The sequence below is a fragment of the Diadema antillarum genome, unplaced genomic scaffold, assembly GCF_040938485.1.
Source record: "Diadema antillarum isolate AM-2024a unplaced genomic scaffold, OU_Dant_1.0 seq00000338_RagTag, whole genome shotgun sequence".
Classification (NCBI taxonomy): domain Eukaryota; kingdom Metazoa; phylum Echinodermata; class Echinoidea; order Diadematoida; family Diadematidae; genus Diadema; species Diadema antillarum.
The window spans coordinates 172,162-196,408 of NW_027271351.1; the positions used below are offsets into that span (position 1 = coordinate 172,162).

At 39.6% G+C, this 24,247-nt stretch overlaps 1 protein-coding gene and 1 pseudogene across 2 annotated transcripts in view; one reads left to right on the top strand and one right to left on the bottom strand.

Moving 5' to 3' along the window:
- LOC139730784 (transcription factor CP2-like) overlaps positions 1-19,578 on the top strand; it is a 38,500-nt gene extending 18,922 nt beyond the window's left edge. For both annotated transcript variants that reach the window (XM_071641648.1, XM_071641649.1), the window contains 10 exons: positions 2,543-2,692; positions 3,263-3,367; positions 4,144-4,340; positions 5,066-5,129; positions 6,143-6,236; positions 8,022-8,112; positions 11,963-12,012; positions 15,820-15,962; positions 16,931-16,982; positions 18,303-19,578. In XM_071641648.1, the coding sequence (XP_071497749.1) occupies positions 2,543-2,692; positions 3,263-3,367; positions 4,144-4,340; positions 5,066-5,129; positions 6,143-6,236; positions 8,022-8,112; positions 11,963-12,012; positions 15,820-15,962; positions 16,931-16,982; positions 18,303-18,340 (984 nt within the window). In that variant the 3' untranslated portion in view covers positions 18,341-19,578. The remainder of the gene's footprint in view (positions 1-2,542; positions 2,693-3,262; positions 3,368-4,143; positions 4,341-5,065; positions 5,130-6,142; positions 6,237-8,021; positions 8,113-11,962; positions 12,013-15,819; positions 15,963-16,930; positions 16,983-18,302) is intronic.
- LOC139730785 (uncharacterized) lies at positions 12,831-13,578 on the bottom strand (annotated as a pseudogene).
- Positions 19,579-24,247: the final 4,669 nt, after the last annotated feature.

Sequence of the window (24,247 nt, forward strand, 5' to 3'; positions counted from 1 at the left end):
TCTTATAAATCAGCGAGAGGTAGAAATGTGCACTAATGGCACCAGGCAGTAGTAAAGACTTTAAGCCAAAACATAGTTCTGGTACGCCTGCAAAAGTTGTCAAATTTCGCTCCCAAATGTGAACGTATGCCAAGGAAATGTGCGGAATAACACTGTAATAACAAGATATTCGATGGGTAACGACGAAAATGCGAAATATTAACCAAAAAAGTTCAGTCTCAGAACTTACCCGAATGGGGTCAGGCTAAACTCGGACTTGGGGATAGCTCGGCCTCGCTTTGTGATGTCCGGCTGAGTTGTATTGGTTGTCCCTCTGGATTGTACAGTGTTGTACTATGGGAGAGGCCTGTATAGACTAGCGCTTCGCATTCTGGCTACTCACAGTAATGGTCCGAGTTGTTACAACGCGCGCATCAAAAACCTCTTTGACCTCTAAAACCAATCAAAGACGCTTGATACACAACAACAAAAACTTCAAAGACAGCGTGTGTCAGCAATTGAGGTGATGTGCGTATAGGCATGAGGACCGCCCGCTGTCCATTTGTTTTGTACAGGATTAGCACGCACTTTCTTGTCTGTTCAGTTAGGCCTCGTTTGGTATTATACAGTAGAATATGACAATCATGAACTGCGTGTAAGTCTGAAATAGGGTTGAGTTTTCCCTGAGACCAAGTTAGTCTGGATCCTTCTGGAATAAAAGTCGGTTTTCTGACTTTTTCTGACTTTTATTATTTTTCTCAAAATACTCCAGAATGACTCATCATCCAAGCAAATCGCGTTAGCCTTGTAAGTTTCTTTGTAGACTCTTTCGATATATTGCAAGCAAATATGAAATGGTGCCAGAAAGGTTCTCAAGCCCTTACCAGAACTATGTTTTCACTTTAATGAGTGCATCAAGATTATTGCCTTGCAGAGCAAGAGGAAAGTAGAATGTACAAATGTACAATTTGTAGGTATGTATTTTCTGAACATAAACATCATCACTTGTTTAGGATTTATTGCCTCACCAGCTCTACCACTTGGTAAGTATACAAATACAAGAATCAAATAGGGGCAGCATAAGAACAAATTGAGGACTAGTCAACCAGATGATGTCAGTATCTCAAATACAACAAGCTCCAACCTTCATTGTTGTTTGTAAGACAAGTTGATGCAGTTAAAGGGATAGTACAGTATTGGTGGAGATGAGAATTGGGCTTGTAACTTTTTGCAAGATACCAAGAAAACACTTATTATATAGTACAGAACATATCAGTTTAAGAGGAATTCAAAGTTTATTTGATGAAAATCGGGTTTGGAATATTCACTGAAACATCCAAAAACAAAGTAAAACAAAGCGATCATAATAAAGTGTGGGTCCCACACTTTATTAGAATCGCTCTTTTTTGGATATCTCAGCCATTCCAAAACCAATTGTCATCAAATAATGTTGAATTCCTCATAGAATTACATGCTCTTTCATATTTTATAAGAGGTTTCTCATTATCTCACCAAAAAATGTTAGAAACCTGAAATCATGTCTCAACCAGAACTGTACAATCCCTTTAACATTCTGATGGGTCTTGATTTCTAGTTGATGTTTTCAACAAATAATAACTAGTGTCTTTTTAACTTGGTGTACCCCAACAGCAGTGTATGTGTGTGCTGGATTATTATTTTAGCTATTTATGTAGGCTCAAAGTGTTTTGTAAGTATAGAAAGCTCTGTGCTCACTTCAGTCAGGCATCAAAGTCATCCAATCTGCATGAATTAATTCTCCAAGTTATGTTAATACATTTTGGATCTATTACTTTATTCATACTGTGGCCAAAATTTGGATCCTCCTAGAACCGTTGCGTAAACTCTTTCGAAAAACCAATCGCTTGTCTATTCATACTGCTTGGGCCGCCTGCTCAGATTTGCCCAAAAAGGCACTGACTGTCTCCGTTCTCATAGTAACTGAGTACCCCTCCAGTAAACTGCGCACTTTTAGATACCACATTCTCACAGAAACTTGAGCTGTGTTTGCTGTAGCTCTATGGTTAGCTCATCTTCTGTCACATGTTTATGTCAAAGGGCGATGACCTGCAGTGATTACCTTCCGGGTCTGCAAAAAGCTGTTTTCTCAAAAAGTGGAGCATTCATACTCTGAAACCACCCCCTGTAGGTGGTTGTCAGAACCTGATCGGATTTGATCGCCCTTTCCATCGTCTGTTTTTATACTGAGCTAAAAGGCTGTTTGAGGCTGCTTGAGGAGGCTCCAGAAATTGACAGTTACTTGGTTTAAATGGGATACTGTATACGCCATATATTTAGCGAGTCTAAATTTTTGTGTATCGGGACTTCCCGACAATTTCGCGAGTGGTTGAATTCGCAATCGTGGAGTACAGTACTGAACGAAGAAATGTATACGTGCCTATCATATTCACGTCTGGATCAGAGACAATATTGTGGAGCATCTTTAAATTTGCAAATAGCACCTGACTCGTGAAATTCGTGAAAGTAAAAACCTATTGAAATATTTGGCATGTACAGTATATGTTTGTCCAATTATGCTGCACAGATCCACTGCATAAGTTCGGAATTCACGGCCAAGAAACATGGTGGAGAGAAGGGGGTGGTCTTCAGGATACAGGTCGACACATACTACGTGGATGATGACGGTACGGAGAAACATCTACACTCTGCCAACTGTCAGGTCAAAGTATTCAAGGTGAGGTCAGAGAATAGTTAAACGCTTCTGTGAATATTGCACATCAAATTAGTCGCATTACATGTTCCTGAGATAGTGATAGCGGTCTTAATCACTTAATATGTGAATAAGATGATTAAGATATGATTGTCTAATTTGCATATTATGCAAATTAGATGTGAGCATGTCATTGCCTCACTAATCTGCAATTGACCCACACATAAATCTTCACTGAATATTCATGCTTGAAATAAAATGCACAAGGCAAATAGAGGAGGAGGAGCTGACATGATACAACTGAGTTGCCAATTTGTGCTTGATAGATGACAACTTCAGAAAATCGTAAATTTCTTAATTTTTATCATATTTGCTCGAATTTCACTGTGCTGTTCCTCTGATTATTGTTCTTCTATTCACACAAACCAATTTTCAAGGTGGAATTCCCCTTCAAAGTTTTCAAAGTGAAGCAGCCCTCTTATAGATGACTATGGTGCCTCTCTTAAATGTTTCATAGCATGATGTATGAATGATGTAATTTGTCCCACACTGGAGAGATTCTTTGACCCTAGTGTCTTTATGTGTGTCCCACAGCCAAAGGGAGCTGACAGGAAACACAAGACAGACCGAGAAAAGATGGAGAAGAAGACGGATAGACACAAGTACCAACCTTCCTACGAGTGTACAGTTCTTACCGAGGTGCATATATCCTTTTGTATTCAATATATTGAGAGCTTGATCTAAGGGCTTATTGCAGCTTTAGCAGAAGGTAATTCTTTTTGTGTCTGCTAAATATCACCTGCTCGTAAAAGATGTTGATATAAAACATTTGTAGGAAATGTATGTACTTGAATCTATGAAGATCCGCAGAATTTATGCCTAAATGTTAGGCAAGGAAGAAGTGCTTGCCAGAAGAGTTGACAGTGAGTCAAATTTTCTCCTTACCATTATTAAACAGAAAAATCTTCAGAAATTCAGTTTTGGCTCTGATGTTGCCAATTTCTACCCATTCCACAGACAATACTGAGAGGAGGGAAATATGGAAGATTCACTCAGGTATTCTGGTGTCACTTCATGGGATGTTTAAAAACAGATTTACCAGGGGGTGTTTGTTTCTTTTCTCATCAAATCTGTGCTAACGCATAGCGCACAAATATTGCCTACTGTGACTCAAATAATGTCGTGGTCAATATTTGTTTTATATACTGAACAAGACTTAAATATTCCATTTGTACAGGCATTATACCTTTCTGATATCAAATTTCTTGCAAGCCGTCATTTGTGCATGGAGCTAGCTGGCATTGTATTTACGCTAGATGGTGGCTGCAAATGCACACAAACTGTATCAAAGGTGTCATTATACTGCGACCTCTCTCTCAAGTCCTGAGAGATTTGTTGGAGTCTGTAGAACTCCTCGTACTGTGGCATTCAACTTACAGTGAGGTATATATATGATTATCTGGTCTCTACTCCAGTGTTCTCATGATGCTGGGCAGCCGTCCTCCTTACAAATCACCAGCAGCCCCCTCCCATACCACAACGACAGCTTTTCCTCCATAGAGCAGCAGAACTACCCAAACATTGAGCAGAGTTTTTCGTCCATAGACCAGAGCTTTGGGGCCACGCCGGACAGGTCAGCGAACTTAGCCAATTGCAGCGCAGCTTTTGAAAGGTAACATTGAATCTTGGATTTATTTTAAGAGGGGGGGGGGGGATGGTTGGGGGCAGGGTGAAGGGGGAGTAATCTGAATCTTAGAATGAAGACACTTCGCAGACATTCATTTTTCTTAGAAGAAAAATGCACAAGTCGATTTACAAATGATTTGTTGGATGACTCTTACAAGCTGTTGACAAGTAATGAGTGGTTAGCATACTTTTAGGACAAAATTCTATGGTGCTTTAATATCTATCCTGATTTAAATGATAGCACAGCTTTTGAAGAGTAAAGGCATGATTGGGTACTTGCATCATTCCTATTTCCTTTGTACAGGTCATTAAATGCAGATGGCTGCATTATCTGAAAATGAAAAAGTATATTTTGTGTTAATGGTTTGTTTTTTTTTTTCAACCTTAAAATAAGGGCCATTCATGTGTGAGACTCTTGATTTGTCAGGTTCTTGAAACTGGTAACCCTTTAGCTATGCTTCAAGCAGCTTCTGTAGGCAGAAGTTTAGCACTTTGTCAGATTTGTTCTACGCTAATTGAATGATTTATCAGTGGAATGTATTCTCAATGTCAACATCGTAACAAACTTAGTGTCAAAGTTGCACTAGTAAAGTTTTATGAGTAAAAATGAACTGCTGCTGGTTGAATGTTTTAAACATGAAACTGTAGTCACATTACAAGACTGTGACATTTCTCCCCTCTGTGCATCATTGACCATTTTCTCCTCTGCAGGTCTCCCGCTTCTACTTCAAATCATGTACTCTCACCGGAAGTTCCTCAGCCCGCCACACTCATGGTAAGCTTCTCTCAGACAGATTACCCAAGTAGAGCAGTCAGATAATTTTGTGATCTAGATTTTAATTCTGCATTCCATAGTAAACATCACTTAATAGTGACTTCGTTTTCCCCTCGCTTTAGTTCGTGAATTTCACATCTTCTTCACTTCTCTCTATTATTTCCATGATTTTCAAACCTTCTCCCTCCTCCCTCCTTTCTGTTTCATCTTTCTCCTTCCACCGACTTCCAAACCCTTTACCTGATTCTTATTCTGTTCTTCATTACAATTGTCCGTGTCTCCTATTCTCTCATCTCCACTTGTGCAACTTCATCTTCCAGCTCACCACTTTTCCTCAATTGTCACCATTTGCCTTCCTTACACACTCCCTATGTCATTTCCCTCCTCCACTCTCCTCTTTGTAAGGTCCTCCTTTGCCAAACAACAGTCCCTGCAAGGACCACATGCATGTGGTGTTACTACAAGCCTCTCTTCCTCATTTATGTCACTATGCAAACTTTCAAACAAAACATTATTTTTTGTCATTTTCACAATGATATCATGCATGGTTCAACATTATTACGATGATGTATGTCTTTTGAGAGTAAGATACACCCCAAACTTATATTGTCTGCCCAGTAATAGATATGCAATTCGAAAGTTTGATACAGAATGAAGTGACGTGTGGAAAAAGTAATAGCATTGTGGATAGTGACATCAGTCTTTTTAGGTCCTAATTTGACTTGTTGGAATGCTGCTGAATTCTTCTTATGCTATATTTTCTGAATGAGGATTGATAGGCAAGAGATTTGCTAGCCCTGTCTCAACTTAGATGGTTTTGATATGATGAGATTGTATGTTCTTGTTTGATTCACTAACATTCATCTAAATCTAATACTCTGATGTTGGTTGAAGCTACAGGTTCTGCTTACCACATTCGTTTAAAGTAAATCTCACTGTGGATAAAAGTCAAAGTTTCCAACCCCATTACTGATTATTGATTGAACATCTCCCTTTTTTTCCTTTGCATGCAGCCATTACATCCCCATTTTACAGCAGCTCAGACACAAGAATGGCTGAAACAGAACCGCTTTGAAAACTACTGCAAATTATTCCAGAACTTCGCAGGTAGGAGACCTTCATCCAGCCACTGTCTTCTGTTAGTCTTGCCATATGGGTAGAGAATCTGTAATCAGTAGAAGGAAATATTTGGCATTATGATATGATAAATGGTAATTAAGTAATTCTTAAATGAAAGAAAGATATTATTCAGAGGGATGAAGGCTCAGGTTTGAGTTTCTTCAGTTTGTCTCCCTCTACAAATGAAAATTTGTTAAGATCGCAACTGCTGATCTGTAAATTAACGAACATGTCGGAAAAAAGGAACCAGTGGGACTCAAACCTGTCATCTACTGCTTTCCGGGCAGTGACACTACCACCAGGCTGTCCCTGGTTGCCGGCAGTGACACGATGAACATGGAACAAATACCCAAGCTCAGAGATTCCGACATTGTTATGTTAAGTAGTCCAAGGCGGACAAGGCATAGGATAAATGAAAGAAAGATATTATTCAGAGGGGTGAAGGCTCAGGTTTGAGTTTCTTCAGTTTGTCTCCCTCTACAAATGAAAATTTGTTAAGATCGCAACTGCTGATCTGTAAATTAACGAACATGTCGGAAAAAAGGAACCAGTGGGACTCAAACCTGTCATCTACTGCTTTCCGGGCAGTGACACTACCACCAGGCTGTCCCTGGTTGCCGGCAGTGACACGATGAACATGGAACAAATACCCAAGCTCAGAGATTCCGACATTGTTATGTTAAGTAGTCCAAGGCGGACAAGGCATAGGATAAATGAAAGAAAGATATTATTCAGAGGGGTGAAGGCTCAGGTTTGAGTTTCTTCAGTTTGTCTCCCTCTACAAATGAAAATTTGTTAAGATCGCAACTGCTGATCTGTAAATTAACGAACATGTCGGAAAAAAGGAACCAGTGGGACTCAAACCTGTCATCTACTGCTTTCCGGGCAGTGACACTACCACCAGGCTGTCCCTGGTTGCCGGCAGTGACACGATGAACATGGAACAAATACCCAAGCTCAGAGATTCCGACATTGTTATGTTAAGTAGTCCAAGGCGGACAAGGCATAGGATAAATGAAAGAAAGATATTATTCAGAGGGGTGAAGGCTCAGGTTTGAGTTTCTTCAGTTTGTCTCCCTCTACAAATGAAAATTTGTTAAGATCGCAACTGCTGATCTGTAAATTAACAAACATGTTGGAAAAAAGGAACCAGTGGGACTCGAACCTGTCATCTACTGCTTTCTGGACAGCGACACTACCACCAGGCTGTCCCTGGTTGCCGGCAGTGACACAATGAACATGGAACAAATACCCAACAGCAGGTTGTTCTGACATGTTTGTTAATTTACAGATCAGCAGTTGCGATCTTGACAAATTTTCATTTGTAGAGGGAGACAAACTGAAGAAACTCAAACCTAAGTAATTCTTGTAATACAATATAGATGATTTCTAGGGTAAGATGGGGGATGGTTTTATGGATTGTCTTGATCACTTATGATATCTTTACCTACAAATGCTATTGTTTGTGACTGAGGAAGAAGAGAGTATTTGTTTGTTTGTTTGTTGTTGTGTTGGTTTTTTGGATGATGTTTGCTGAAGTTGCCAAACTGTTACCTGCTGTTGGTATTTTGTGTCATAAGCAGTAGTGTTGGTGTACATGGATGCAGAAGCAGTTGACATGATGCAAGAAATGACCTCATTTAACCTGCAGCATATTAGCCAATCACAAAACAGGGTTTCTCAAGTGCCTTCACACAGGAAAATGTTTCGGTTTATTTGTGATCCATTGTTGTTCTGATCTGTGTTAGTCATTTTTGTCTCAATCTCATGCAGGATCTGATCTACTCAGACTAGCGAAGGAAGATCTCATTCGAATTCTAGGGCCAGCTGATGGAATTAGACTCAACAACGCCTTACAAGAAAGGTATGGAGTGAATACCATCATAGGGGCAGCAAGGTGGCTGGCCTACATGCTAGCATGTTTGCCTTGCCATCAAGAAGCGTAGATTTGAGTCCATAGTGCTCTGTCTTTCCAATAGGATGTACACAGGCAGTCCCATGTGTGACAGAGTAACTACTCTTGCCTGTTAAGGCTGCGTTCACATAGAAGTATTCGGTATTCGGTATTCGGTATTCGAGCACCGAATACACTATCACTCGCACCGTCAACTCACCATCCCAGGTAGTGAGGATTTCTTCCTCCTACATCGCAGAAAATCTTATTAACAATTTCTAAACTGCATCAGAATGTCAGTCTACATGCTTATTTTTGCTAAAGGGCAAATCCAGACCAAAATTGTCATTATTTCATAAACGAGAGACGGTATACTCTGCAAGAAAATCGAACAAGCTCGATTCCCACTTTGCTACACTTTTCGCAGCTATTCGGTACTTTCGAATAGTGCCCTCTTATGTGAACCGGTGTGTGGAAATCCTATCGTTCGATTCAAGCTATTCGCGTGCCCTCGAAAAACGAGCCCGAATACCCGAATAGTATACTTCTATGTGAACGCAGCCTAAACCCTTGTGCTTTATTCACCATTTGGCATGCAGGCGAGAATGCTTTCTTTGCCAATTTGCACAGATGTTTAGAATCTGATTGTCAGTGAATAGAGATTACCTCATCCCCTTTAATTATCCCTATTTTGTCACCATGGCCTGCGTGTTGGACTGAGGCACATTGCTACACTTGAGTGGGTTTGCTGTGCAACTAGGTCAAGTTGGAATGGATTGATGAATTCCGATGAAACAGATCGGCAAGTCCAACTAGACACCTTTGCACATAGAGGGTCAGGGAGGTTACACTTCAAATTTCCTCATAAATAGTAGGGTGCAAGACAAGGGGGCAACCCTATAAAATTGGCAGTTTACGCACACGCACACCCTCCATGAAATATTAAGTGAGTAATGGTTTCCCCTAGGTGACTTCCAGTTGTCAACAAGCAGTATCAACCCAACACCTTGTGCCATACAGATAAATGAGTGAATGCCATTATTAAAGGCTATAAGGTGTGTTCCTTATGCTTTCCAGTTTTCTGCAGCATAGCAGAAGACTTCTTACATCTGGCATTAGGAACGGACATGGCTTTTGTTTATTAGGGGTTTTGTTTTATTTTTTTAATGAAAAGTGAACGCATGCTTTTTAGTTTCCCCTTACTTGATATTTTGTTATGAGTATATGTGATGTCTTCCAGTTGGCAGATGAAAATACTACATACAATAAAGCTTTGGATTACTCTCACATGTTATTCATTTTTCTGTAGCATACTTGTTCAGTTAACCCCTACCCCTATAAATCCTGGTTATCGTGGTATATCAAATAGGAGCTTATAAAAGTATTGCACAAGACTTTTGTTATACACAAGACTTTTGTTCTATCTTCAAAGAGAAGTAGGCCAATATGTGGTCCTTCAATTGAATTAAGAGGACATTAAAGGGATAGTACAGTTTTGGTTGAGATGAGAAATAGGCTTTCAAATTTTTGCAAGATACCAAGAAGGTTGACACTTTAAATACGGAATTAAGCAACATCTCGAAGTGGTTTAAAAGTAATAAGCTTTCATTGAATATTGGTAAGACATGTTTTATACACTTTCATACGTTGCAATCCCAACCCACCCTTCCTCAAAGTATTTTTATTGATGATATAAACATTGCTGAGAAACATTCAACCAAGTTCCTAGGAGTAACCCTAGATAGCAATCTAACTTGGAATACTCATGTTCAGAATATTACAACAGCAATATCTAAAGCAACTGGTGTTTTAAGAAGAATAAAATATTTAATAAATGATCAAATTTTAATTATGTTATATAACACTTTATTTTTACCATATGTAATGTACTGTAATATTGTATGGGGCAACAGTAGCAAAACAAAATTGAACACAATTTTTCTTCTCCAGAAAAAGGCTCTTCGTATATGCACACATTCACATTTTTTGGCTCACACTGACCCCATATTTTATCACCCAAAAATTTTTGAATTCCCATGATATACATTTATACCTAACTGCCATATTTATGTATAAACACACTCGAAATGCATTACCATTTTTTCATAATACCCTAGTAACCAATGACCATATTCACTCATACCCTACCCGTCGTTCCCATGATTTTCACTTAAGTAATCCGAAGCTTTTACTTGCTCAAAAGTTGATTAGACATCAAGGTCCGGATACATGGAACACTCTTCCTGAGGAGTTGAAACAGTGTGCCTCCTTGTTTTCATTTAAAGCAAACTTAAAGAAGTACATTTTATTACAGTATATTTCAAATATGAACTAAAAACAAATAAATTATATAACTAATGTTGGTCTTCTGATAGCAACAGCGCATATTGTCCCCTCTTTCAGTAAACCAATTTCATTATTCTAAATTCCAGCCTATCTGCCATTGTGCACCCTCAAGCACCTGCACACACATTCACCACCACCACCACCATCACACACCAGAGTTTATTTTCCCCTGCTACCTTGGCAGCAGAATTTATATTGTTACGAATTTAGTACGTCCTTATCTTTTCCTCGGGCCGGCCATCTTTTCAAGCAATGCTTATAATGGCGGCCCTCTGCATAATCGTTTCTTAACTATAAATGTTATTCTTATTGAATCACTGCTGCATAGACATGCATACTGTATATTAAATTTCTTTCATATCGTTGTTTATGCAAGTCAAAAGACTGTGTTAAATTTACTTTACATATGTCCTACATGTTCATGATTATGTACTTAATATGTACAGTTGAACCTCTATTATCCGGCCTCCCTTTATCCGGATCTCTCTATTATCCGGACGCAATCTCGCCGTGATTTTTTTTTTTTTTTTTTAATAATTACGGGAAGAAAGGGGGATTCCCAACTCCTTGAGAACTCCTACCCAAACACACATGAATTATAGATTTGTACATATTACTTCCAATATGATTAACATACATTACATCAAATTTCCTTCCAAATTGCTTACCTTCAGACATTTCAACATCCCGAAACATCCCCAAATGTAACAATGAAAAGGTTGCAGTATACACATTACTATACATGTAGCACTACAATGGGCTACATCAGTACATGTGTATGTATATGTACATGTATAAAGCATTGAGTCTCCCGTATCCGGCCAAATCCCTTATCCGGATGAGCCCCGGTCCCGACTTGTCCGGATACGAGAGGTTCAACTGTATCGTGGTTTATGCAAGTCAAATGACTTTGCGTTGAATTTACATTGTATATTTCCTGCATTTTCATGATTATGTAACTTATGTATATTGATTTGCAGAAAATAAAGTATCTATCAAAAAAAAAAAACAACAACACTAATATGATATAGCACAGAGCATACCATTTTAAGAGGAATTCAGAGTTTATTTGATGAAAATCGGGTTTGGAATAACTGAAACATCCAAAAACAAAGTAAAACAAAGCAATCATTACAAAGTGTGGGTCCCACACTTTATTAGAATCATTCTTTTTTGGATATCTCAGCCATTTCAAAACCAATTTTTATCAAATAAACATTGAATTCCTTATAAAATTGCATGCTCTTTCATATTTCATATGAGATTTCTCATTATCTCACCTAAAAATGTTAGAAACCTGAAATTAGGTCTCAACCAGAACTGTACGATCCCTTTAACATAGACTGCCTCATAATTCTTGAATACTTCAGACCATGAAATCATTTGCAGACTGTTGCATATTTCGTGTATGATGTCGAGTTAAGAGGAGCAGGATGTGAGAATTAATGTGATGTGATATGATTCTTCTTTTCAGGCACATAAGACCAAGACTAACAATGTATGTTTGCCAAGAGCAAGAACAAGGTAAGCTGTCAGTTCAAAAGTGGATGTTAACAACTTATCAACACTTGTTCTTGTTCATTTGTAACTTGATACATTCCATTCAAGGTCAGTTTGGGAGGGGGGGTGCAGTAATATTTCTCAGCATAGCAACTGTCAATTATAGGAATAACGCATTCTGCAGAGTTGTTTAGCGAGTATGCAGTGCACGAGAGGTTTCTTCTGAGCATGCGCACTCCACACAAGCCAGAGGCGAGTGTGGAGTGTGCATGCGAAGAAGAAACCTCGAGTGCACTGCATATCGCTGAACAACGACGGGATAATGTGTTTATTCCTTTTATAAGATGGCTAAGTAATTTCAAACGTGAGGTTAATATACCTTGTATGAGAAAGAAATAATGAAATAAATCAAATATCAAAGATTTTGAAGTTGTACTTACGGTTGGAAAATGGTCCAGAGTAGGCTTTCTCCAAGATTATCCCAGCTTGTGCTGAATCTGTGATATATTCCAAAGTTTCAAATCCAACACATGAAATTGAAAATGTTCCAACTCTCAAGAATTCAACATATTTACCGCTATTTACAGCAGATCTGACAGCTTATACTGCCTAGATCTAGTTGTTGATAGTCACGTTACATCCGTGGAAGTGGAAAACGTTTCCACTCCCCGAACGAACGTGACCGGTGTCCCTCCTGACCGTGATCGATTATGTCGACTGTGTACTAATAGTTTGGTTTTGGGTTAGAACGATGTTATCCTGCCGGATATCGCACTCGTACTCGGAGTCGTAGTCATAGCTATTTGCTACAGTTTCTTGACTAAAGTTACTCGTTGTTGTTGCTATGGCACTGGATGTGGAGGGGCATTCCGCGATGGCCTTGCTACAAGATGTAGATTCCTGGTCGCCCAGCTCCTGGTTCTTATTGTCCTTGTTGACATCCGAGTATACAATTGTAGGCAAGTGGCCAACGATTCAGACATTTTTTTTCAGTTTCGTTTGGCTTGTTTTGGAATAGTGCTTCAGCGAATCTGCCAATTTGTGCCCGCTGACACTCTGGATATCGCGAGCCTCGTATCCACAGGCATCGAGTGTTGTGATGCTGGTTGCCCTTAGACAGTGATTGGTGTACGTTAGCTTGCATCCGGCCTTTTGTGACAGATTTTTCTGTTTGTTGCCAATCGTGTTAATGCCTAATGGGGCATTGTCGAACCATGGGGTATCTTGTGCCAGCTCCTCCTTCGAAACATCTTTTGGCCTTTGCCACATCCAAGGATTTTGGGGGTTCAACTTCGCTACATATTTCTCAAATGTGGCTACCGGACATCTTTCACCCAGTTCAGGCATTTCAAACATCAAGCCAGCATCGGCTTCTCGGATGACATTTTCGCGGTTGTTTTTTGTTAGAAAGTCTCTCATTTGTACGTATATCTGTCCACAATCATCTGCTTTGATGGTAAAGTCTTCAGCTTTCATCCCACGAATATTCTCCCATCCTCGATTACAGTAAAAGGTGAGAATGTCCAAGAAAACCTTATCCTGGAGGCCTCTGGGGGTGGAGAGGTCTAGTGAGTCTTGTATCTTGCTCATGTCGTCTGATGAAATCACAGGTTTGTGTACAACGGATCCTTTACCTTCTTTCTTTGCCTTCACTTTCATCGCTTTGAAAACGCGGTTTGCTTGAGGAAACTTGCTGCTATCACCAATATCTATTCCATAGTTCTCGACAAAGTATCTCTGAACACCGAACCTAATGTTTTGTAGCGACCTTGTTTTGTATGATTCTCCATTGTCCTTCCTTATTCCAGAGTAGAATTTGGTCAAAAACTTGTCCAAATCTTTGGTATCCTTGGCGATTTCTTCCAAATCAGTTCCAGTGAGTTTGGCAAAGTCCATGAGTTTACATTTAGCAAATTTCAATACCTTCTTTGTCCCTTTGCTGTCCATGTCGTTTACCAGTTGGTCAATCTCTTCGTCTGTCATAACTTGGAAGGAGATGGAAAAGTCCTCCTCCTTTGTTTGATTCACAGACGCCATATCTCAAGGTTTCCGAATGAGTTGTGATTTCGAAACAGATGCACAAAGGCAGGCTACAGCGACGAAACTTAAGCCAATCAGTAATCGAGATCGTAGATCGTGAGATAGACTAGATCAAAATCAGTAAAAACGAGGAGCCATAAAAACTCTTATTTCAGCAGGAGTTAATTTTTGATAGCACAAGTTTTAAATCCTATAAAATAATATGAGTGGTGGCCTTGAAACTATCTGGTTAAATGAAGAATTTTACTGCAAAAGGTTATTTTTACTGAGTTTCCACTGAAAAATCGTCGGTACGTCCCTGGCGATCAATGAATGTGTGTCATAAATTCAATTTCTTTTTCAACATGATCTGGTGGATCAGGACGGCTGGCTAGTTAAGTTATAAGGTGATTTTGTGTGTTGTGCCTGTGTTCGGCAGACTGTTGTGGACACGAGTCAATTTTCGGTTAAAGACAACATCGAGTCTCTTTTTATATTACTAGTGCATGACTGAAATCACATTTAACCATGAAATTTTAATGTAATATTTCTAAATGTAAGCAATTAGTTTATGAAAAGTTCATTGTTCATTTTACGTGACCTCATTGAGCATAAGCTGGTACAAATCGAAATCTCGACTTTTGAGACACTGCACATGCGCCAAAACTGTGCATTAGACAATTTGGGTGCGTGAAAATCCCACGGGCGTGCAGGGATAGACACTTTTCGCGAATGACCACGTGGTACGCTTTGACCAATCAGCAAGCTGGAAATTACTTAGCCATCTTATAATGTACAATGAGATAATACCTTCCAAGATGACTTTGACTGTCAGTGTGTGGTTGTAAGCACCTTTAAAAGAGGGCAGTAACAGTTTTCCCCTCAATATATTGTTATTATAGATTGACAGGGAAATGTATTTAAAGACGCTGCAGTGTGGGGATACCATGGAGTGAAAAGGCTGGCTTGGCTCAAATATATTTGAGAATTCAAGTAAAGAATTGTGAATAGCTCTCTCTCTCTCTCTGATCTCTCGGTAAGTGCACACACAGGCAAAGAAACTCAAGTGGAGCTGACTGTTACCGATGAGCATACGCTTTGATGCACATATTTGCTGACCCATGGCGGTTGGGCTCTATATTTGTGGTTTTCTAATGTACCCCGTTGGGCAGCGAATGAAGATTCAATCAGACTGTGGAAAAGAAAAAAAAAAATTCAATCAGACCACCCATGTTCCCCATGCTACTGGGCCGTGAAACTTTGTTTGATAGCATGGTTGACAAACACTATCCTTCAAAAAATGAGGCAGGGTTTTGTGTGCAAGTTCTGCATGAGCACACTATGTGTATATTTACTTGTCTTCTTGCTGAAAGTACAATAACATTTCACTGTGAGAAACATCAACAAAACAAAACAAATACCTGGTAGAACACTGTCCATCAGTGTCATTGATTCCAGGGTACTGCCATCTGTACAGTGAATGCATAGTGTAGATTATTGGTGCTGACATGTTTACAGAACATTCAGTGGAATGCAGCTCCTTATTTTGCCATGACAGATTATTCATTTGACAGCAGCGACAAATTGTAGGTTCTATAAAATTTCAATCTCAGATGTTTTCATGACTTTCAGTAGTTTTCAAGTCTCATCATTTGCCCAATTTTTGCTCAAATTCTTAGTGGCTCGCAGCTTTGGTAATTCCTGCTTAGAATGAGCCTAATTTTTTACCTATAAAAAAATTCACTTGAAATAAGAGAAGATAAAAGTTTTGAGCAATTTTCTTTTTTTCTCACCCCCCCCCCCCCAACTCAGTTTACCATGCTGTTTACCTAGAGAGACCAATGGTCACTGAACTCAAGGCCAAGCTAGCAGCACTATTTCAGGTGGACACAGAGCACATTTCCAGAGTCTTAAAGCAGGGAACAGGAGGAATCAGAGTGTTGGTCAGCGACGAGGTGAGAGATGGCCACTTTTGCATGTTTGTCTTCTCTTTATATGTTAGTCTGTGTGTTAGGCACTAACATTGTAATGTGAGATCTATGTGTCTCTCTATATCTGTGTCTGCAGGCATATCTATCATCTATCTATGTTTCTACCTGGTATCTATGCATTTATCTATTTCTTTCTTTTTCTATCTATTTATCTACCTATCTATCTATCTGTAATTTTTCTATCTCTCCCCTCCCATTCTCTCTCTCTTTATCTTTTCATCTCTATATCTGCCAGTTCTTGTCACTTCACGTTTAGTCACACATTGAGTTACAAGTACGACAAGCAGCATTACTGTGATTTCCAGCAGGTGAACAATCTATCAATAAAATATTATGGCCAGTCACATGTGAGCACTGATGTAGACATCAATGCTATGTCCAATGTTTTTGAAGATCATATTTATAACAAATTGCATAGTATGTTTTCTTCTACTGGCACTGCAGTTTTGCTTTGCAAATGCTTGTCACGACAGCCCGTGAAATTGTATCATGTGAATGCAGGCATTGAAAAACCTTTGCATGCCTTTGTCAACCGATCAAATTTCCAGGGTTGTTTGCAGCCTAAATGGCCATGATTCTGACAGTTATAGGTGTAATACAGTGTCTATAAAGCATGCCGTAACACTTGCTAAAATGACATCATCAGCATTGACAATAAACCTCTTCGTCCTTCTCTCTTCTCACAATCCTTTGACCCAAACTGCATTCAGTAGTCAGTATACTGGTAGCTACCAGCTTTTGAAGGCAGCACCTGCGTTTGTTGCCTAAATGTAGTTTGGCGGTCGTATTGGGTAACTAGGAATATGCCACCACATAGGAATGTGAGTGTGTGACGACGTTAAATGCTCTATGATCTCTCATTTGATGGTGTTATAGGTCCTGTGATGCTGTCTATCGTTTTATCTATCTCTTTTGTTCTCTTCTCCCTCCAGATGGTACAGAATATATCTGATGAGAGCATATTTTCACTGGAAGCCTTGAAAGGTACTTGTGACACAGGGAACCCGTATCCCATTCTTCCTACATTTTGTTGTCCGTGTCTATGTAGTCATTTTTTTACATATCTCAGCACCATTAGAGTAGATTTTACATAATTTAGTCAATGTTTACATTACACTCCAACAGTTTTATTGAACCATTGTTTGATTTTCCAAGGATATGAATGATATTTCTTATGAATTAACTGTAAAAAGCACTAAAAGGTTTCTCTAGAAGTTTTGCAAGAATTTTGTAGAAAGTGTATGGTCATACTGGCAAAAGTTCTGAGAACTTGAACTTTGCAAAGTTTTGCCAATGTGACCACGGTTAGCGTTTCTTTATTTTCAAGATCACTCGCGAACAGAAAGAAATGAGAAATCTGAGAAGAGAATGTACTGCATAGAAAACCATGAGGGTGGTACTTGTGTCGATCAAAATTCAGACTTCAATTTTCAGTCTTTCTGTATGAAAATGAAAATGAAATGTTTTTTGTTTTACTCAGTTTTAAGTATTTTATTGTCCCCGCCGAACGAGTTCGAGCAGGGGACTATGAAACGGGCTCCGTACGTGTGTGTGTCCATGTGTCCGTCCGTCTGTCTGTGCATCCGTGTGTGATCAAAATGTTCAATTTGCTACTTCTCTGTCATTTATGAGCCAATTTTGATTCTGTTTGCTTTATATGATAGCACTACATGGGAGCTTTGAAACTTCTACACAGAATTTCAGTTGTGACCTTTGACCTTGACCTTTGACCTATATTGTACATTTTGCTTCAAAATGCTACTCCTTTGCCATTTCTAACCCAATTTCGATTCCGTTTGCTCTATGTGATGGCACTAGGTGAGGGCTTCAAAACTTCTACACAGAATTTTGACCTTTGACTTCTTTGACCTTTGACCTTGATTTTTGACCTATATTGTACATTTTGCTACTAAATGCTACTTCCGGCGGGGACATATATTACGCACTGCGTAATTTCTACTTTTCCTTGTTTAATTGTGTGTCTGTGATTGAATCATGTTTCATTTTGCAGAATCATTTTTGTGTCTTTTAGATCTTATATTTGTTTATGAATTCTGAATGCTTGTTGAAATTCAAATTAGAATTGTAAAATCATGAAAATGACTCTTTCTGCATCACTTATGACTCATGTTATGCTCACAGGTATCATGATTAATTGTTGTTGTGCACTGAGAAAAACGAAGACATAAAATTTTTTTTTAAAAATTGGAAGTAAATGAAGTGAAACACACAATTTAGAAGAGCTAGTCTTTTCCTGCTATTTTGACTCGTAATATAAATCTTTCTTTTGCACTTTGCATGTAGATGCAGACAGCGCTACATACACGATCATCATGAAGTGAGACGAAGGAAGAATCCCGAGAGAGTGTGACGATGATTATCGAGTGTCTTTTGGTAGGCGGAAATGAACACTTGTCACGGAGTATCGACATAAGCGTAAATCAAATCAAGATCGTTTGGTATGTGTGAGGCTCGCCGACCTTCGCTCGGAGTACGAAAGGATGGCACATGTCTTGGAGGGAGAGGACAAAAGAGGACCGCCATGGCTTAAAAGACTCACCCGGAGAGTAACTTGCTCTGATAGCAGCTGTCATGGCAACAGCCAAGTAGACTATCAATCTTCTGCTGGTTGCCATGGTAACTACTAAGATTAGAGAGTAGCCTAGAAATGGCAGTGGACCTGTCAAGGCAAACGAGCCTGTATGTAAAAGGAGGAAAAAAAACCAAAAGATTCTTATTCTTATTACAACTAATTTCTGTTTTAAAGTGTGTATGGATGAAGGGTGATTCGGCAAAAGCAAACTTCTATGCGGAGAATTTGGGATTAATTGTGGTTTGGCTACTATACAACTTGTATTTCCTAGCACACATGGTTTATGTGCAAACATCCTGAATAAGGTATGTGAAGAAAGAAAACACACTAATAATTAATATTTTCAGTGAAAGTCATTCCTTGCATGTAAATGTGCATCGAGTGATGTGGACGATTCCAGAGAAGTATTACGCAGAGTGGAAGCACCGCCGGTACTGCTTAACTCAAACTGGCGTCCACCAAATATGTGGAGCAGGCTGGAGACGTGCTCTTGTGATGCGGACCATGGACTCGGTACCTCACGTACAAGTCTGGCAAGTCTGTTATGAGCAAGAACTCTTGGGTATATACTCCCTAATGAGGATGAGTGTTCCCTTTGCGAGGACAGATTCTGCCTTGTGGGGACAAATGCGTCCTGGGAGAGGAAGGACAAGTGCTCCCTTGTGACGACAGATACTACCTTGTGGGGACCCGTGCTCCTTTGTGAGGAGGCAGGTTTACCTTGTGAGGACCCATGCTCCTTCATGAGGACACGGGTTTACCTTGTGAGGACCTGTGCTCCTTCATGAGGACACAGGTTTACCTTGTGAGGACCTGTGCTCCTTTGTGAGGACACAGGTTTACCTTGTGAGGACCCATGCTCCTTCGTGAGGACATAGGTTTACCTTGTGAGGATCAGTGCTCCTTTGTGAGGAGGCAGGTTTACCTTGTGAGCTGAATGAGGTAGACGGGTGGATGTTCTGGTCTTGTACCCAAGTGTACGACTGTCTGAAGGACATGCAAAGTTTTTGTTTCAAAGCTCTACAAATTTTTCTGTCCTGGATGGTTATACCATATCGTGTAGAGGGTAGTCAAGACCAGCGCAATCAGACAAGATTATGGAGTGAAAAGGAAGAAAGACGAGAATGCTGTGGACCTTGTATTGGTGGGAATCTTGGACCCCGTTTACAGTGAGCGAAAGGGCCGGGCACGGCCGCGGCCGAGCCTGGCCTTCATTTCAGTGTAAACGAGCAAAAGGCCAAATGCGGGGCCAAAATTGGCCGCGCATTTGGCCACGCTCTGGAGGTGGTCTCGGCCGCGGCCGAGCCGCGGCTGAGCCCAGCCTTTTCTCAGTGTAAACGCAAACTGGGCCAAATGCAGTACCAAATTTAGTCTGGCTTCCAGACCCTCTGCCCGTACTATTTCGCTATTCAGGATATTAACCCCCTCAACGTCGAAAACTAGTATAGTTTAAGGTGGTTTTGTCCTGCAAAGGATTATTCCTTCGGCAAAGGCCTTTGCCGAATGTCGACTTCGTCGCCACGGAATCCAGTTGGCAAAGGGTCTGGACACCAAACTATACCAAATTGCATTTGTTTACAAGCAGAGCGCCACTACAACAAAATATTGAAAGGTTTGAATTAAAAGCCCGGGCTGAACACGGCACTGTAAACGGACAGAATTGCGGGGCCGAGCCCCGCAATTGAGGCCGGGCTCGGCCCAGCCCCGCACTGTAAACGGGGTGTTAGAGGAAGATATTTTGGGGCATGTTTCATATCTTTTGTATGTTTACCCGTGATGATAAAGATTTAGTTTAATGTGTTGATTGCATGTAAACTATGTTTATCTGAAAGCAATTTCTGGAAGCGTTGCTCATCACAGATGGTGTGGGAGTTTTCACATACAGTGTACCAATTGCAATATTCGTTTTGATCAAGCTTGAAAAGTTTTTGTCAGTCATGAATGGACACATGTCTTGGCATGTAGGAGAATGACTATTGAAGAAAAGGATTGACATAACTGTTGCAGAGTTGATTCTTTTTTTCTCTTTTTTTTTAAGTTGCATATCCAAATGAGGAGGGCATAGGAAGCTAATATCAATAGTAATGGATTATGAATATATGATTTCTGATTTGGGAGCTGGCCTCACAAATACTTTGGGAAGTAATGCATGCTGAACAAAGCAGAATGAATAGAAAGAATTTACATGATTGCTTGGCATGTTGAGGATTAGAAGGACATAAATGGGTGGTAGGATGTTCAGTATGTTTTCAGCTCTTCTGCATCTGAGTTGCCTACGAGTGAGATTGGGTTGAGTGGTCACTGTATAGGTCCCATACCATTGGGGGAGATCCAATGTAACAGATCTAGAACGAATAGGGCCTAGATGGTTTGTAATACTGGAACTAGAAAGGATTTCTGCCCTTCTGCATCTTAATTGATTGCATGTACAGCCCAAGGTGAATATACTCCACATGTGTTTCATGGTATTTTGAAGAGAACCCTATCAGAATTTCAGATCCGGAAGGATCTTGTTTTACTTCTGCTTCTAAACTGAACGTATCGTGCAAATTCTGCACCTTTTTTCTCTTGACATGATTTGAAAGAATAATGATTTTAAAGAAACATAATTTCAAAGAAGTTTTCCATATGTTAGATGCACCAGCATTTGACATGTGTACAAATCTCTGCAACAGTTACTTGTTTTGTTGCAAAGAGAACGTGCATGACTTTTTGGAGAAGTAAGCATTTTGGAATGAAAGGTACATGAGGATTTAATCGAATTCTATCTGTAAGAGTCATGAGATCAAACCGGTAGCATTTCAGTTTTGCAATGAAATTATTCCTCCATTGTCCTGATGTGCAAACTGTTCTCTAGATCCAGTCATTTATGTCATGAAAGTTAACATTTTTGTAACACTCGTGATATTCTCTTGCAATGCAAACTTTACTTTTCTTCAACAGATGAAAGCAAAAAAGTGACTTTAAAACATCATCCATCTTTTCTTATTCTGCTTTTGTGTTAAGCTGCTCTCTGTTGAAGTCACATGTTATGGTCAGATGAATTTTTCTTTATCTTAATGCAATAAGTTTAACACAAGCAAAATCGACTTCAGATTTAATGCAGAATCCAGTGCTTGCAATGCCAGCTGTGTAACATCTCCGACCTCTTTCGTCACGAGGTGTAGAGTTTGATGGGTAACATCTGACAGTCAGTAGTAGGCACCATTATTCTGTTTGTTGAAGTCGTGGACATCACGATGGAACACCAGCAGCGCAGTTGACCAGTTAAGGACAATTCCTGAGTATATTTGGGCAAGTGTCTATGGGAAATGCGTGTTGTAACAAAATCAGCTCGTCTGCAGCGGGTTAAAGGACAAGTTTACCTTCATATACGTGGATTGAGTGAATACAGCAGTATTAGAAGAACACATCAGTGAAAGTTTGAGGAAAATCAGACAATCCATTTGAAAGTTGTGAATCTTTAAAAAAGTTTCTGTGCAGTCACCACTGGATGAGAAGACTACTGCAGTGTATGATGTCACATGTGTAGAACTATATAAGGAAAATATAAAGAGAATTTTACAAAATTTCCTTTTATGAAAAAAGTACACTTTCCATCAACTTGTCACAGACATATGTTAAAGGTAATGTTATTCCCCCTTGCCTTCTGAAAGAGGCAAGTCTGGTGCTCTTTTGTTGTCTTAGATAAGTGAAAACATATTACGTTGAATTTTCTTTATACTTTCTGTATATCGCTCTACGCATGTGACATCACAAACTGTAGTAATCTTCTCATCAAGTGATGGCGGCACTGAAACTTCAAAAATTCATAACTTTTAAATGGATTGTCCAATTTTCCCCACACTTTCAATGATATGTTTTATAAATATTGCTGCATTCTCTCAATTCACGTGTATGATGAAGGTGAACTCATCCTTCAATCTCATTTGATGGCTGTCGTGAGGGTCAAAGTCTCCTCTTTAAATATTTAATCTCGTTTATGAGCAAATATACAAAAAGCCTCCACGAGGTCATAATTTCATTCTCCTTGGCAGAGGTATATAAATTTTAAAACCCCTAGAGCTATAAAGTTATTACCGGTACAGTCAAAGTGAGAGAGTGGTGAGAAAAGTCAAACTTCATTATTAAGTTGAAGGTGATGCGTTTATGTTTTAATCCAGCACCTACAAATATTGAGCACCTTTTTTTTTTCAGGTTGCCACGAGAAAATGAATATTTGTGGTATTGCATGAAATGACAAGGCATTTAAATTCGTCTTCAGGCCTTATCAAATAAACTGTGTGATATGACATAAACTGCTTGCATTCAAGGTAGCCTGAACTTGACCCCGTTATTTTGCAGTTTATAAAATGCAGCCCTCACCTCGCTGGCGTCTTTCATGAATGTTAATCGTCCTACCCGTTAGTCATGTCATTTGAAGTTTGGACAGAATTTTCACCGTCTCAAATTCTTCAGCTTAGCTCCATAGATCACTGTCATACTACAGTTTTTATTCAGTAGAACTTTGTTATACAGAGATTATGGGTGTAAGAAAACCCTCTTTGATAAGGTAATTTTGCAGGTCCACATCCTTCACATTTGTGTGTTTTTGTACCCTCATATAGCGAGAAACCTGATATATAACAGGGTACCAGGTACCGTAATTTCATGGTTTTTAGGTCCACACTATAACGAGTTTCCCCTGTAGTACTGGTCAATGTGTGGATGACCTATAGAAAAAAAAAATATATATATGGCCACTTCATCGCTCTGCCATAGGTCATAATCTTGAGCTGCCTGAGTAGGGTCACTAATGTCAAGGAGGTTGGTACTCCTCAAGTTGTGATCCCCTCTCAACGCTTTTAAACAATAACGCTGTGCGATGTTGATGTAGCTACGATAGAGAAATTGTGTATGTATTGACAGGCAAGGTTTGCAAATTACTAAGAGTACCTATTTGAAGTTTAGCTTTTGTAGACGACTTGAAATATTTCTGCATAAGAAAGAGTGCGGATTTGACTTTCAGATGATTTAGGACATTTACTCTTGTGAATCTCAACCAAGTGAAGAATTACGAGAATTCGAATGCGATGTCTTTGATAATTCGTGGAGAATTGAATTATATATGGCGGTTGGCTTGTGGTAGTGAATGATGGCATAAAGAGAGCAGAAACTGAAACTGTCAAAACACTCTAGATATGAGTGATACGAAAACATCTTCAATCATTCAACAACAAGACCAGATACGGAAGCTATGTTGCTCTGATAGTTCTGGTGACAGCTACAGTAAACTTTAACCCGTTGAGGACGAGTCCCAAGTATGCTTGTGTCTATGGGAAATGCGTGTTGTGGCAAAATCAGCCTGTCCACAATGGGTTAAAGAGGGGCAAGACAAGATTCTAGAGAATAGTGTAGTGGTTTGTGGCCCCCAGAACATGTCTGAATGGCCTAGTCACCTCTTGGCAATAAACTAGAGTCTGTTCATTGTTATATGAGTGTTGGGCGCTTTTAATTGTGTGTAGAGCTGGAAGCAAGCATACAGATATATCTTTTCAGTCAGATTGGGCCTGAGCTTTCGATCCTTACAGAATCTTCGTCAGAGGCAACATGCTCCCCCAAAGATCAAAAGATACAGTTTTATATCTTTTGCTGGAATGCATGCCCCACAAGATTT